The 12,458-nt window shown below is 62.6% G+C and overlaps 2 protein-coding genes across 7 annotated transcripts in view; both read left to right on the plus strand.

Moving 5' to 3' along the window:
- DCP1B (decapping mRNA 1B) overlaps window positions 1-590 on the plus strand; it is a 42,065-nt gene extending 41,475 nt beyond the window's left edge. For all 6 annotated transcript variants that reach the window (XM_064478858.1, XM_064478859.1, XM_031444407.2 and 3 more), the window contains one exon: window positions 369-590. In XM_064478858.1, coding sequence (XP_064334928.1) covers window positions 369-449 — 81 coding nt within the window. In that variant the 3' untranslated portion in view covers window positions 450-590. The remainder of the gene's footprint in view (window positions 1-368) is intronic.
- A 2,076-nt stretch (window positions 591-2,666) lies between these two features.
- CACNA2D4 (calcium voltage-gated channel auxiliary subunit alpha2delta 4) overlaps window positions 2,667-12,458 on the plus strand; it is a 96,330-nt gene continuing 86,538 nt past the window's right edge. Inside the window, exons 1-6 of the mRNA XM_064478788.1 lie at window positions 2,667-2,741; window positions 3,015-3,371; window positions 3,463-3,575; window positions 4,204-4,351; window positions 6,085-6,250; window positions 8,079-8,228. Coding sequence (XP_064334858.1) covers window positions 2,667-2,741; window positions 3,015-3,371; window positions 3,463-3,575; window positions 4,204-4,351; window positions 6,085-6,250; window positions 8,079-8,228 — 1,009 coding nt within the window. The remainder of the gene's footprint in view (window positions 2,742-3,014; window positions 3,372-3,462; window positions 3,576-4,203; window positions 4,352-6,084; window positions 6,251-8,078; window positions 8,229-12,458) is intronic.

Consider the following 12,458-nt stretch of genomic DNA (forward strand, 5'->3'; position numbering starts at 1 on the left):
GGGTGGGAGGGAGATGCCTCTAGCATCAGAAGCAAAACCTCTGACTGGACCCGTGATTCCCTCAGCCCCTAGTCAGGCAGGAGAGGCCAGAGACCGCCAGTCCAGCAGCTGCCCGTTTGCCAAGGCCAGGGCCACGGGCAGCCAGCACCTGCTGCTTCGCCCGCTGGCCGCCGAGAACCGGCAGCCGAGCGTGCGGCTGGCCTGCGGCCCCCTTGTGTTCTCATGTGCCCCTCCACAGCCCCGGCTGTAGCCCAGATGGCTGGAGGTGAGCACCTTGGGGTGAGATGCCCGTCCAGCTCCCGGGCAGGGAGCCTGTGTGCTGCCCACCAGTGCTCCTTCCCAGGGGCTCTTTTGATTTTGTTTTCCAGAATGATGACAGCTTCTTAAATATCATCTACGAAGCTTATCTCTTCAGCACGACGCAGATGGCCTTGAAGAAGACGCTGTGACAGCGGGGCGGTTTTAAACTCGTCCTCAAGGTCCACCAGTTCAAGGTTCTTTCACATCAAGTGCTGTTCCCCAAAATGTTTCTGCCTTTTTTTTGAAGTATATGCTACATGAAGTAAAACATTTCGGATTTTTCTCATCAAGGACTTTTGTAAACAGCTTCATCCTTCGGTGCGCCTGGCGCTAAGAATTGGGGGTGGGGGGAGAGCCCTTTGCTCGTGTCACACGGCGAACGCCAGGCTCAGGCTGCCGCCCCTCACGTGTGCCGGGCTGTGTGCAGACACGTTACTCCCTGTGGGGAGGGCTGCTCTGGGGACTTGTCTGCTCTTTCATCAGCAGCTCCGGTTATTCCTGGAACTCTGAATGTGCCAACCGCCAGGTGGCAGTGTCGCCTCGTGACCACTGACACGCCCCGCCGGCCTCCCTGGCCTCACCCACCTCTCAAGTAACAAGTGAAGCCATTTCCCAACAGAGTAGACCTTTCATTTGTGAGAATCAGTCGGCACGTTTTCCCTGGGCCTTAAAGAAGGGAAATTATCTGCAAAGGTGTTTCCCGCCAGTTTCTGGAGGTAGATGTCCTGGGAGCCCACAGACGGCCCGTGTTCCCGGTGACGCTCCGTCCATCCCAGCCAGACTAGCTCCTCTGTGTCTTCTGGACCCAACCAGCCTCTGCTTCCAAATGAGCTTTTGGTCATTTTCAGCAGAGCATGCTGAGAGCAAGGCCACAGAGGATTTTAAAGCCAGTTCTTGGCCTCCGGGGAGAAGCCGTGCAAGTCAGGCACGAGGATCGGGACACGCAGGCCGTGGAGCTGACTGACCTCGTGCACGGAGACAGGCGTCATCTTGGGAGCGCGCAGAGGAGCCCTCGCCAAGCTGTCCTCCGGGGGGTCGACGTGGGCACCCATCCCTGCCGAGTGCTGGTGACACACTTTTTAGTTCTACACCCTGCTCGTGCTAGGCCCATAATGAGGCCTCTGAAGCCGCATGGGAGACAGCTTCGTCCTCTCCGGCAGGGCGGGGACGAGGCGGGGAGGAAGGTTTCCTGACAGCTTCTGAGCCCGGATGTGCACTGGAAGCTCCGAGCTGACGCGGGCACTTCTGTCCTGAGGAGCAGAGCGGGGTGGGAAGGGGCCTGGCGCCCACCGGCCACAACATGGCCCGGGAGCCTGCTGTGACCTCCCGATTCCGAAGGGATGGCTTCCTCTGTTCCTAAAACGTCTCCTACAAGGTCCCGCCCGTGATAGACCCGGCAGCACACCCTCCAGACACGTGACGCTCGTGACCGCAAACGCAGCGTTTGAGCATTGGCACGAGGAGTGGGGCGCGGCAGACGCACGTGGACCTGCCCTCCCCGGTTGGTGACTGCTCACCCCCGGGCAACATCAGCCTCCTCCACTGCTGGCCACCCTTTAAAATTGAGGTATTTTGAGAATATATGTGTATTCTTGACCTTAATACATGTGCAGAGTTGCTTCCTGAGTGGGGAGAAATGAATTCCATTCAAAATTTTTTTAATACATTTGTGGTAGCAAGTGGCCCGTTTCTGAAACGTTATTTTTTAACTTGTTTTGTATAAATAGAAAGAAATCTCAGTCGCAGCACCTGCTGTGAACAGACAGATGTGCACTGGGGCCGGAGGGTCGCCCCCCTGCCCGGTGTGGTCAGACCCACACCGCAGCTTCACTGGGCCTTTTTAGGGCAACACCACGGTGATCTGTTTTGAAAACAAATCCTCCGTCCTTTATTGGAATGAATCACCTTGAAAGTGACAGGCCCAATTCATTCAGACCAAAGACTGCAGCACCCTTCAAAGTGCCCTTGGAGACGGGGTGCTGGCTCCCCCGTGGGAGAGCAGGTGCACGTTGCCCTGTGCAGAGACCCTTCTGGAGGGTCCGGGAAATGCATCACAGGGTCATCTCAGGCACCAGAGTGAGATGTCACATAGAGGCTGACTCTCCTCTTTCCTCCTCTGACCCAAATTCTGGGCAGCAGCCTGAATTTCCAGGTGGAAAGGAGGCCTGAGACGGTCCCCACAGGCCCACTACCCCGGCACCACCTTCAGCCCTGGAGAGGTGACGCCCGTCCATCCCGCCTGGTGCGGGGCAGGACACACGGCCGTGGTCAGGCGGACTTGCCCTCTGTCCGGGACAAGGGAGCTTGTCTGAGGTGCTGTCTCCTCACTTGTAGAAGGAGAGTGACCCGCGCCTCATGGAGTCCTCATGGGGGTTAAACTGGGCGTCACAGGGGACCGGCTCCTCCGAGCGGAGCATCGCCCCTTCTCCCCGCCCCCCTTCGTCAGTGCCGCTCACCCTTCCTCCTGGAGGAGGCGCCCTGAGCCCTTCAGACAGAGATGTAGCCCAGCTGGTGTGGCTGCTACCACCCTGTCTTGTTGCAAAGCCAGAGAAGGAGCTGCTGTTGGAATGTACGGTCCTGGGTGTCTCCCCATGCAGAGGCCAGCTTGGAGATGACTGTGGAGGGAGAGAAACCCTCATCAGCATCTTCAAGAACCTCCAGGTGCCCCACGGACACCCTCCCACCAGCCTGCTTCCAGCCCTTTCCCGAGGCAGGCCCCAGGCAGAGACTCCAGGCTGGTCACCGCCCACGGGACCCTGGCCCGGGACAGGCACGACTCTGAGTTCTTCCTCTGGGAGGAGCTTCTCCTCCCAGAGGACACCCCCCCGCCCCCCCTTAAGGCAGTTCCAGCTGCTGAGCGCCAGGGAGGAAGCCAACAGCTGACCCCACAAAGGCCCATGTCCCTGGCTTGTGGCACCGGGGACAGGAGGTGCCACATGAGGTCCAGGCCTCTGAACACCAGGCTGCGCGTGATCCGGCTGGACGTCACGCGGATGCAGGATGGGAGAGGGGCCTGGAGCCAACCTGCAAAGACTGTTGTTTGTCCAGCGGGCCAGGAGCCCCGGCTGCAGGTGACAGGGCTGCTCACTCCCACCCAGGAAGAGGCCACCTGCCTCTCCGCCGAGCCTGCTCTGCCCGGACGTGTGCCTTCTCTCTTTCCAGAGGGATCGGCCTGCTTCCCAGGTGTGGAGCACGGAGCCACCTTTAAAGCTCGCCGTTTGCAGCGGCGGGTCAGAGCCACTCTGCCTCGTGGGCAGTTGCCTGGCTGCAGACTGGTGCGTCTTCCCAGCATTTTGCTTAATTTTCAGGTTCCAAACCATCGGCATCCCCCTCCCTCCTCCGGTTTTGGGGGGAGGGGCGGTTACAAGCACGCGGTGTGTTTAACTCAACCTCGAGTACCTACGCAGGGCTTCAGCAAACTGAGCCACGGGTAACGCTCTGCAGCAGCACGGAGCCCGGAGAAGAGGGCGCAGATAAAACTGCCAGCTGTGGTCCTGAAATGCCGGGGGAGCTTGAGAGCTGAGCGCTGCCGGCCATGTTCTCCTGGGGCTGGCGGTGCCGGGAGGCACTGGGGCTCCGAGCAGCCGGCACAGCCCTGCCGGGCACAGCAGGGGGAGGTAGAGAGTGTCCCGGGTGGGCAGGGAGGGCGGGAGACCTGACAGCTATGGGCCAGAGTCTAGTTGGGAAGGCGTGGGGGAGCGTCTCCGAGGTGGGCGGACGCAGAACCAGGCCCCAGAGCGGTGGCGGGGCTTCCTGGCGCAGGGCGCTGGGGGCGGTCAGACCCGGGTCTGGAAGCCTGGGTGTTCTCCAACGTCCCATCCAGCCGTGTCCCAAGAGTCTGAAGGACGCAGCCCAGTGAGAGGAAGCTCTAGCTTCTCCGGGGAGGTTTCTCACTTCCTGCAGCTGGCCAGCCATTGGGCGTCTCAGCACAGTGAGAGCAGCGCTGTCCATGGAGGGGCTGGGGGGCCAGGGTGGAGACCAGTGCCGGGGCCTCCTCCGGCCTCCTGTGTCCTTCCTCCACCCAGCCAGCGCTGCCGAGAAGCCCTGTCCTGTGAGTCTGTTGTGGGAACGTAGATGTGTCTCTGGACGGAGCCCCGGCTTCCAGGCGGCGTTTCTTGCTGGACCCTTACGCCAGCGGCCGGGGTGGGGCCTCTCCGCTGGTCCTGGTTGCCTCCGGGGCTCTGCGGGAATCTGTGCAGAACTGGCCCTCCCGTGTTCTGCACACAGCACTCCCAGGGGTACGAGCTCCCTGTTTGGTCCTCTACCGTGTACCTGTTAGTCCGCCCAGCCTGCCCAGAGACGAAGGAGCTGTGGCTCCACTGAAAATCCATCCACGTGCCTGGCCTAGAGCGGTGTCCATTACCGCCAGAGCCACCGTCCCCTCTGGGGGACCTCAGCCCCGGAAGCTGGAGAAGCTTCGCCCTCAGTGCTTTCCTTCCCCTCCCACCCCCACCTCCCTCCACTGGGAGACGCCAGAGGCTGCACCGCGTCCCTGGGGCAGATGTATTCCTGTCCTTCGGAAATGAGCTGCTGTTTACCATGTGCCAAGTCTGTGTGACACACGTGTGCGGAGACACGCGGTAAGTGAGACCTGGCCCTGCCCGAGGTCTCACAGCCCAGCTCAGGGGAGATGAACTGTAAGACGGCCCGGGAGAGGCGGGGATGGTATGGCACAGCCGGAGCAAACGGGGGCTTCGAGAAGGCTCCCAGCCAGAGGATGCCCGAGCTGGTTTTTAAAGGTAAGACAAAGCGGGGGTGGCAGGGGGTCACAGCAGATCAAAAGCGGCAGAGGAGGGGGAGGGTGTAGCTCATTGGTGGAGCGTGTGCTCGGCATGCACCAGGTCCTCGGTTCACTCCCCAGAACCTCCAGTAAAGTAAATGAATGACCCTAATTACCTCTCTCCAAAACAAAGACGGCAGGGAGGCAGAAGGGCGGTGGGGGAGTGAGCGTGTGTGTCGAAGAGGCAGGGGGTGGCAGGAGGCATGCTGGACAAAGCACGGACACGGGGAGGCACCGGCGGACCCTCAGCCCCCACTCCCCACTGCGGCCGAGGGGAGGGGCGGGGGGAGGCGGGCCGCGGAGGCTGGGCAGCCTGGCCCAAGGCAGCGGGAGCTGAGACGTTAGGAAAGGTTGGACACTTAGGAAGCAAAGCCAGCAGGACTTGGCTGCCGCTCACCTGCAGCCCACGTTGGGGGGCGGGAGGTTTCTGGCGTGGCTGGGCTGCTGACAGGCTCAGGGAGGAGTGCGGCCAGAGTCAACAATAATCCCCATGGCGCTGACAGCAGCAGGAGCACCAGCTGGGGGCCTCGCTTGCCGGACGCCGCTCTCCGCACTCTGGGGTCGCCCCCCGGCACGTCACTGACACCCAGCGAGGCTGCGCGGCCGGGGAGCCTGAGTGCACTTCCTCCTGACTGTGCCCGTCGGGCAGCCCATTCAGAGGCAAGGTTGTTCTCTCGGGAGAGGGGGGGCCCACAGCCGTGCTTCCCGAACCCCGCTCCCACGCGGGAGATGCTGGCGGCAGCACGGGGCCGGTCTCACGAGTAAGGGGATCTGGGTCCCCTGGGCCCAGACGGACGGCCTCGGGGTCTGATCCCGACCTCCCGAGAGCGTGTGGCCCCCGTGTCCCGACCATGTGTGGCTCTCAGCCAAGTCTCTCCTGGAAGCTCCCGCGCCGTTGGGCGGAGGGGCCATGTCTCTGCGTGTTTCCCAGCCCCGCTGTCACTCCTGAGGGAAGCAGCAGTCGCTTTACTCTGGGACCCACAGGTATTCCCCGGGTTTGATAGGCTGGGGCAGCGGGGGGCCGGGGACTGCCCCCGCCCGCCGTGAGTGCCAGGAACCAGGCCGGTGGAGGCAGCTCACTGCGGAGGCCGAGCAGGGCCCAGGAGCCCGGGCTCCTGCGGGCGCTTTGCCGCCTCTGGACGTCAGGGTCCCTGGTGGTCAAGCGCGGTGGTCAGACTTGGTGACAGAAGCAATGCCTCATGGGGGCTTTGCTGCTCCAGACCCAGCATCCTTGAGCCCGGGGCTGCTGGGGCCGCCCCTGCCCAGAGCCGGCCAGGCCCTGACGTGGGATGCAGGCCCTGGGCCCGCTGTGTTGTGACCCTGCCGTGGGAACCGGAGCAGGCACGGCCACAGTGCCTCTGTCTGGCGAAGGGTTTGAACTGAGTGTGGCCTCTTCCAGCCCGGCAGCCAGCTCCCCTCTCCTCTGGGGCTCTTCCTTTTAGGTTAAGGTGTAAGTCCAGGGACGGTCACTGCCAAAGGTGGCTGTGGTGCTGGGTGTGATGTGGCCACCCCTCTCTCTGCCTCCACGCCCCGAACAGGGTTCTCTGAAGGACCCCGGGGATTTGCCATCCCACGTGGCCTCTGCGTTGGCGCAATCAGGGATGCTGAGCAAGCTGTGTGCCTTTCCCGCCCCTCGGGGAGCCCGTTGTCCCCACGGCCAGCTCACTGTCGCGCGCTCAGGCCAGCCACGTGGCCCCTGCCTGCTTCCCCCAAACGCCTTCGGAGCTGAGCCTGAGACCTCCCTGTGACCTTGGCCGAGGGCACTGATAGCCAAAGGGGAGGGTGAGGGAGGACCTATGAGGTCAGGATCCACCTTATTGCCCAGACTGGAGTCCTGACCAGCCCAGGACGGGGCACCTCGTTCACGGTGGACCAGGACCCCGGCCTCGGCCTCTCCGCACAGCTCCTCTGCCTCCCTCCCCAGCACAGCACAGCTCTCCCCCAAGGGGCTCAGCGCTCCAACCTTCAGAAGTCTGTTTATTTATAAAACTGCTGCTTCTCCCAGCATCGGAAAGCGTTTTACAGGCATTAATTAAGGAAGGTTCACGGCAAGCCTGGGAGGAGAGGGAGAAGGGAGGGGTCTGGGGTCATCAGAGGATCAGCTTCCCTGCTGCTGCCTCTCCTGTCTCTCCCCTTAGCGTCAGTCTGCTCAGGACATGTGCACGTGGGTATACACATGCACACACACGTGCACACGCACTGGCATCACACATCAGTGCCCCTGCCTCCTTCCTGACAGACCTCTGCTAACTCCACCGTGACGGCATCTCCTGCACCTCCCGGGGCCGCGTCCCCTGTGGTCTGACCCCCACCAGGGGTGCCCTACCGTCACCCCACACCCCGGCCAAAGTCCTCTCCTGGGTGTCGCGCGCGCTTCAGCTCAAGTCGCCCCCCCACGGGGGGAGACCATCCTTTGCCTCCTCCTTCAGGGAGGAGGGCGTGGAGGAGGCGGCAGGACCCAAAGGACTGCTGTCCTGGCTTCCTGGGCCGGTGACACAGCGCCACAGGCTTGGACGGCAGACACTGACTGCCGCTCAGGCTGGAGGCCACAAGGCAGACCAAGACGCCCCGCGGAGTTCGTTACCCCGAGAGCTTGAGGACGGCTCTGTTTCAGGCCCCTCGCTTGCCTCGGGGTGCTTTCTGGCCGTCTGCTTGCAGAAGCAGCGCCCCATCACTGCCTTCACCCTCCCACAGCGTCCCGCCGTGGGCAGCTGTCTCCACATTTCTCTTCCATAAGGACACCTGTCGTGTCGCATTAGGGCCCGCCCTGCTCCAGTAAGACGCAGATCAGGTCACGTGCACAGGTCCTGGTGTGAGGGCTTCAGTGTGCAAATTTGGGAGGCACAGTCCTCCCAACCACTGTGTTCCTGAAACTCCACAAATCAGGGGTCCCTCCCAGACCAGCAGTTGTCACCAGTGGCCTGAGTGACTCACCAAAGAAACGTTCCTTCTCAGACAGCAGGGTGTGGGCCGCTGACCGGTGGCTGCGGCTTCTCAGCTGGAGAACCGGGTGGCCCCTTCCCTGGCTTGGGCATGCGCGTGCAGATCGCCAGGCGCGCCTCCCTGGGTGTGGGGAGCCCTAGCCCCACGGCCCAGAGCCGGGGCCTCTGTCTTGTGCTCTTTGTCACCGTCGTGGACTCCCTTCTTGGTGCTGGTCACGAGCTTGGCCACCAGCAGTGGCCGGAGGGAGGCGCAGGGCTGCCGCCGAGTCCACACCCGTCTCCAGCCTGTGCTCGGGGCCCCGACTCTGCCTCCGCTGTCTGGCGCCTCCTTTATTTCCACGGTTCCTCTCGGTCTCTGTCCCTCAGTCTCGGGAGCGCACAGAACTGAATTGCTCGTTCTCCGTGGTGTATGCAAACCCCAGTCCACTCCCTTCCCCACCCACGACCCCAGCCCTTCTTCTGGGCCCACGTGTGCCCCGTTGGTGTGTTCTCACGAAGCGTGTGTTGTTTGGTGTGCGTGAATTCATTTTCATTTTCGTGGAGGTGTAACACACACATCGAGCAGGCAGAGTCTGGGTTGGACAAGTCGGTGGATTTTATAAAACACACACGTGCGTGTCTGGGGGTGTGGGGCGACCCACCCCACATTAAGCTACAGAACATTTCCTGCCCTCCAGAGGGTCTCACGCCCCTTCTCCATCAAAACTCCCAGCCCTGGAATGCCAGAGTTTCCAGGGTTCCGACTCCTGTCTTGGTAAACCCCTTTCTCCAATTTCACATGAGTGGGGGCTCGGTGGCCTCTTCCACCTGGCCTCTGGCACCCTCTCCACACTCACCTTTTATCCGTGGCCTCAGTCTCGAGAGCGTTTGAGCTGCTGGACCCGCAGAGGGGTCTCTGAGGGGGGTCTGGTCCCGCTGCCAGGAACTTGTCTGTACACAGCCCTTGGTGCACGTCTGCTCTTGGCCTTCACCCAAGAGCAGAGGGGTCTTGGGGAAGCAGGCACCCCCAAAGGGCTGTGGGCCGTGCCCCCTGACACCCCCTCCAGGAGCACCAGCAATTCTAACAGGTCCCCTCTGATGGGATGCGCAGTGTCCGGTGAAACTGCATTTCCCAGGTAATGCCGGGTGTGGAGCCCGGATGCCACACGCGAGGTCCTGGCCGGTCACGGTGGCCTTGGGGACGTGCGTGAGCTCTTTGTGGCCCGGCTTTCAGTGGGGCCACCTGCGTGTCCGCGGGGATCTGTCTCATCCGCTCTGTCCCTGCGGGAGTCGCCCGCTGGGTAGAGGTGCCGCTCATTCTGCTGTGGCCACTTCAACCTTTTAATGGTCTGCTCTGACAGTTACAAATGCCCTTAACTTTACCGATGTCTCCGTTGCTGGTTTTTTCTCACGATCAGGGCTTTCTGTGTTTTAAGGAGCCTCCGCCAAGCCCTCGGCGTGCATTTCCAGTTTACGTCAGCGGCGTCACGTCATCAAATCTCCCGTTTTCCTATTGCTGCCGCTTTTACTGTTCACCCTGCGCCATCTGCACGTCGCATCTGCTGCTTCTAATCGCTCGTGACCCTCCGCCAGGTGACCGGTGTCCACACGGCCGCTCATCCTGCCCTCCCTGTGCGGTCACTCCTGGTCACGTGGGATGGGGCTGCTGGGCCGAAGGCGCTCGGTCCAGGGAAGCTTTGTCCTCGAAGCAGGTGGCTGTGCAGAGCGTCGGTCCCCGGGCTGCCCTCTCCCTTCTCTCCGCTGAGCGTCTCGGCCTCTGTGCAGGACAGCCGTGGAGGGGCTCCCAGACCCAGGCCGCCGCAGAGACCTGGGCCGCAGGTCTGGGGCCCGGCCTGGGAACCTGCATTTCCCACAGGCTCCCTGGGGGCTCTGGCCCACAGCCAGGCTGCTTCTACTCAGGAAGCACTGACTGAGCACTCACTGTCTGCCAGGCACTGGGATAGTGGGCAGAGGAGGAGCGGGTGGATGACCAGCAGGAGGGCAGGTGGATGATGGAGGGAGACTAAGGTGGGAAGGAGGACACAGGCGCCCGGGGCTGTGCCTCGTGTTGGGGTCAAAGGAAGGTCTCGCTGGGGGAGAAGCACCTGAGTGAAGACCTGGGGGCTGGGGAGGGTCCACGTGGGAGCCGGGGAGGCGCAGGCGGGCGCAGGCACGCACTCCCCTCCCCCTGCCGACACTCTGCTGCCTCGTCGCGTGGGGGCTTCACCCGGAGCATCACTTGCTGTACCCAGACCGTCCTAAAACCTTGGCGGGGACATTCACTAGCTGCAGGCGGGCCCACGGTCCCCCAGGATCACACCACTGCCATCCTCAGGTCTGGGGACCCTTTCTCCCACCATGTTCTTTGGGGAGCTGGGCCCAGCCCCAGCCAGGAGGGGACTGGTGATCTGTTTGACCGGCTCGTGGCTGAAGGTCCTGCAGGCATGAGCACAGGGTGCTGCCTGGCCGCGGTGCTGGGTGATCTCTGCAGTGAGTGCCCCTCACAGCTGGGAGATCCACGGCCTTACCAGGCCTGGTGTAGCGCCTGGAACAATGGCAGCCACCCTGTGACCATGAGGGGAGCTAACTTGAGGTCAACCCAAAATACTGAAGATTCCCGGGAAAAAAAGATGGAGGAGCTCGGATCTTTGGTGATGTCATTCAGCTGCTGCCTTAATCACCCTGGAGCCACCTAGACTTCCTTTGTGGGACTCTGAATGGTCATTATCTAAGTCAGCTGAGTAGAGGTTTTCTGTTACTTTCAGCCCAAAGCACTAGCTGATACCCATTCCACCCCCACACCCCTGGCGTATTTAGGACCCTCTTCCGACAGCTGCCTGAAGATGTGGGCCAGGAAGAATCCACTTCCTGCTCCTGGGCCTGAGGCCCGCGGTGCTGGGACACACACTGTCAGCAGGGCAGAGCCGGGGCGCAGGCTCTTAGTCCCCACGCCACCCTGGGGGCGGAAGTTCCTTGTGTGTCTGCCTCTTGGGCAGCCTGTGGGCTCCCCCCTCCCCGGGGGCAGGGAACCACCATATCCTGGCAGCTCAGAGCCCCTGGCCTGCCCAGAGCTGGTGCCTGGTGGTTGCTCAAGAAAGGTGTGCTGGGCCCTGGGAAGACACGAAGAGGCTGAGGACAGGGGAGAGGAAGGACGGGGAGGGGAGGGGCGGGCAGGGGTAGCAAGCTGGGGAGAGGGAGGAGGGTTCCGAGACAGCTCCCAGGGAAGGTGCCCGGGGTGGGGGAAATCTAGGCTGTGAGCCAGTATGGAGGCCAGTGAGCATCAGAGGCCCCTCGGGCACCGGCCTCCAGCCCTCTGCCTCCTGCCTCCTGCCTCCATTCTCCCACCTCTGCTCACGGGGGAACCAGGACCCGGCTTAGGCTGAGAGGGACGGACCTCTGGCTGTGAGGCTCCACCAGGACCGGCAGCTACCTTTTGTTCACTCACCTCCACCTCTGTGTCTCGGCTCTGGAGTAGCTGCTGACGCAGGCGGTGGGAGGGGGGCCTGCTCAGGTGCGCCCGGGCCACTGCAGGCTCTTCCCAGCAGCCGCCCTCCCCCTCGCAGGCGGCTGGCCCACGGACGGCCGGGTGAGGACCATGGCAGGACGAGGAGAGGCGGGATGGCCATGGGAGTGAGTGAGTGAGCAGGCTGGCGCTGCCAGGTGCGGGCAGTGAGAAGGGTGTACCGCCTCCATCCCGCGCCCCTGGCCCCCGTGAGGCAGGCACCACGGCCTCATTCTGTCGGGGAGGAACTGAGAGTCCAGGAAATCTCTCGTTTCCCGCCTGACCTCCTGCAGCTTTGTCCCCCGAGGTAGCCAGGAGCCCCTTCCCCAGTCTTCCGAGGGGTCCAGTGCTGTGGGTTGGAACACTAGCCCACCCAGGGCAAGACCTGGGCCGTCCGGCAGGAGGACAGTGGCCAGTGGAGTGAGCATCCAACCATCGGTGAGGCCGGGCACCATCCACCAGTGTGCATGCCTCAGTCCACTTCTCACCAGAGACAAGGCTCAGTCCTGCTGGGGTATCCCCCGCGGGGTGATGCGGAGGGAACTTCCTGAGGTCAGTGGGTCCATTTTGACCTTGTCACTGTGGTGATAAGGTTAAAAAGGCTTCAAGGATGCCCTAGAAGGAGACCTGGCCCTGCCCAGGGACATCGCCCTGGATGTCAGCTGCACGGGGGCCCCGGACAAGCCTTCTGCCTTCCCAGAGTGCCGTCCAGGGGTGCTCTGAGCCACACCTCTGAGCAAGCTGCCACCTGACCCAGGGTCCCCACGGGGCTGGTTCTCTGTCTCCTGATCACTGTCGCCCCTGCTCTCAGGTGCTGGGGCCTGGGGGCACTGCTCTGGCCCAGCTCCCACCTGGCTCCTATTGACATTAACGCGGCTGGTCCTCACCGACAGGGCCGGGTGTTGAGAGCTGCCTCCCCAGGGTGCACTGACCAGTCTAAATCCCAGCTCCTGCC

The sequence above is a fragment of the Camelus dromedarius genome, chromosome 25 (assembly GCF_036321535.1).
Source record: "Camelus dromedarius isolate mCamDro1 chromosome 25, mCamDro1.pat, whole genome shotgun sequence".
Lineage (NCBI taxonomy): Eukaryota > Metazoa > Chordata > Mammalia > Artiodactyla > Camelidae > Camelus > Camelus dromedarius.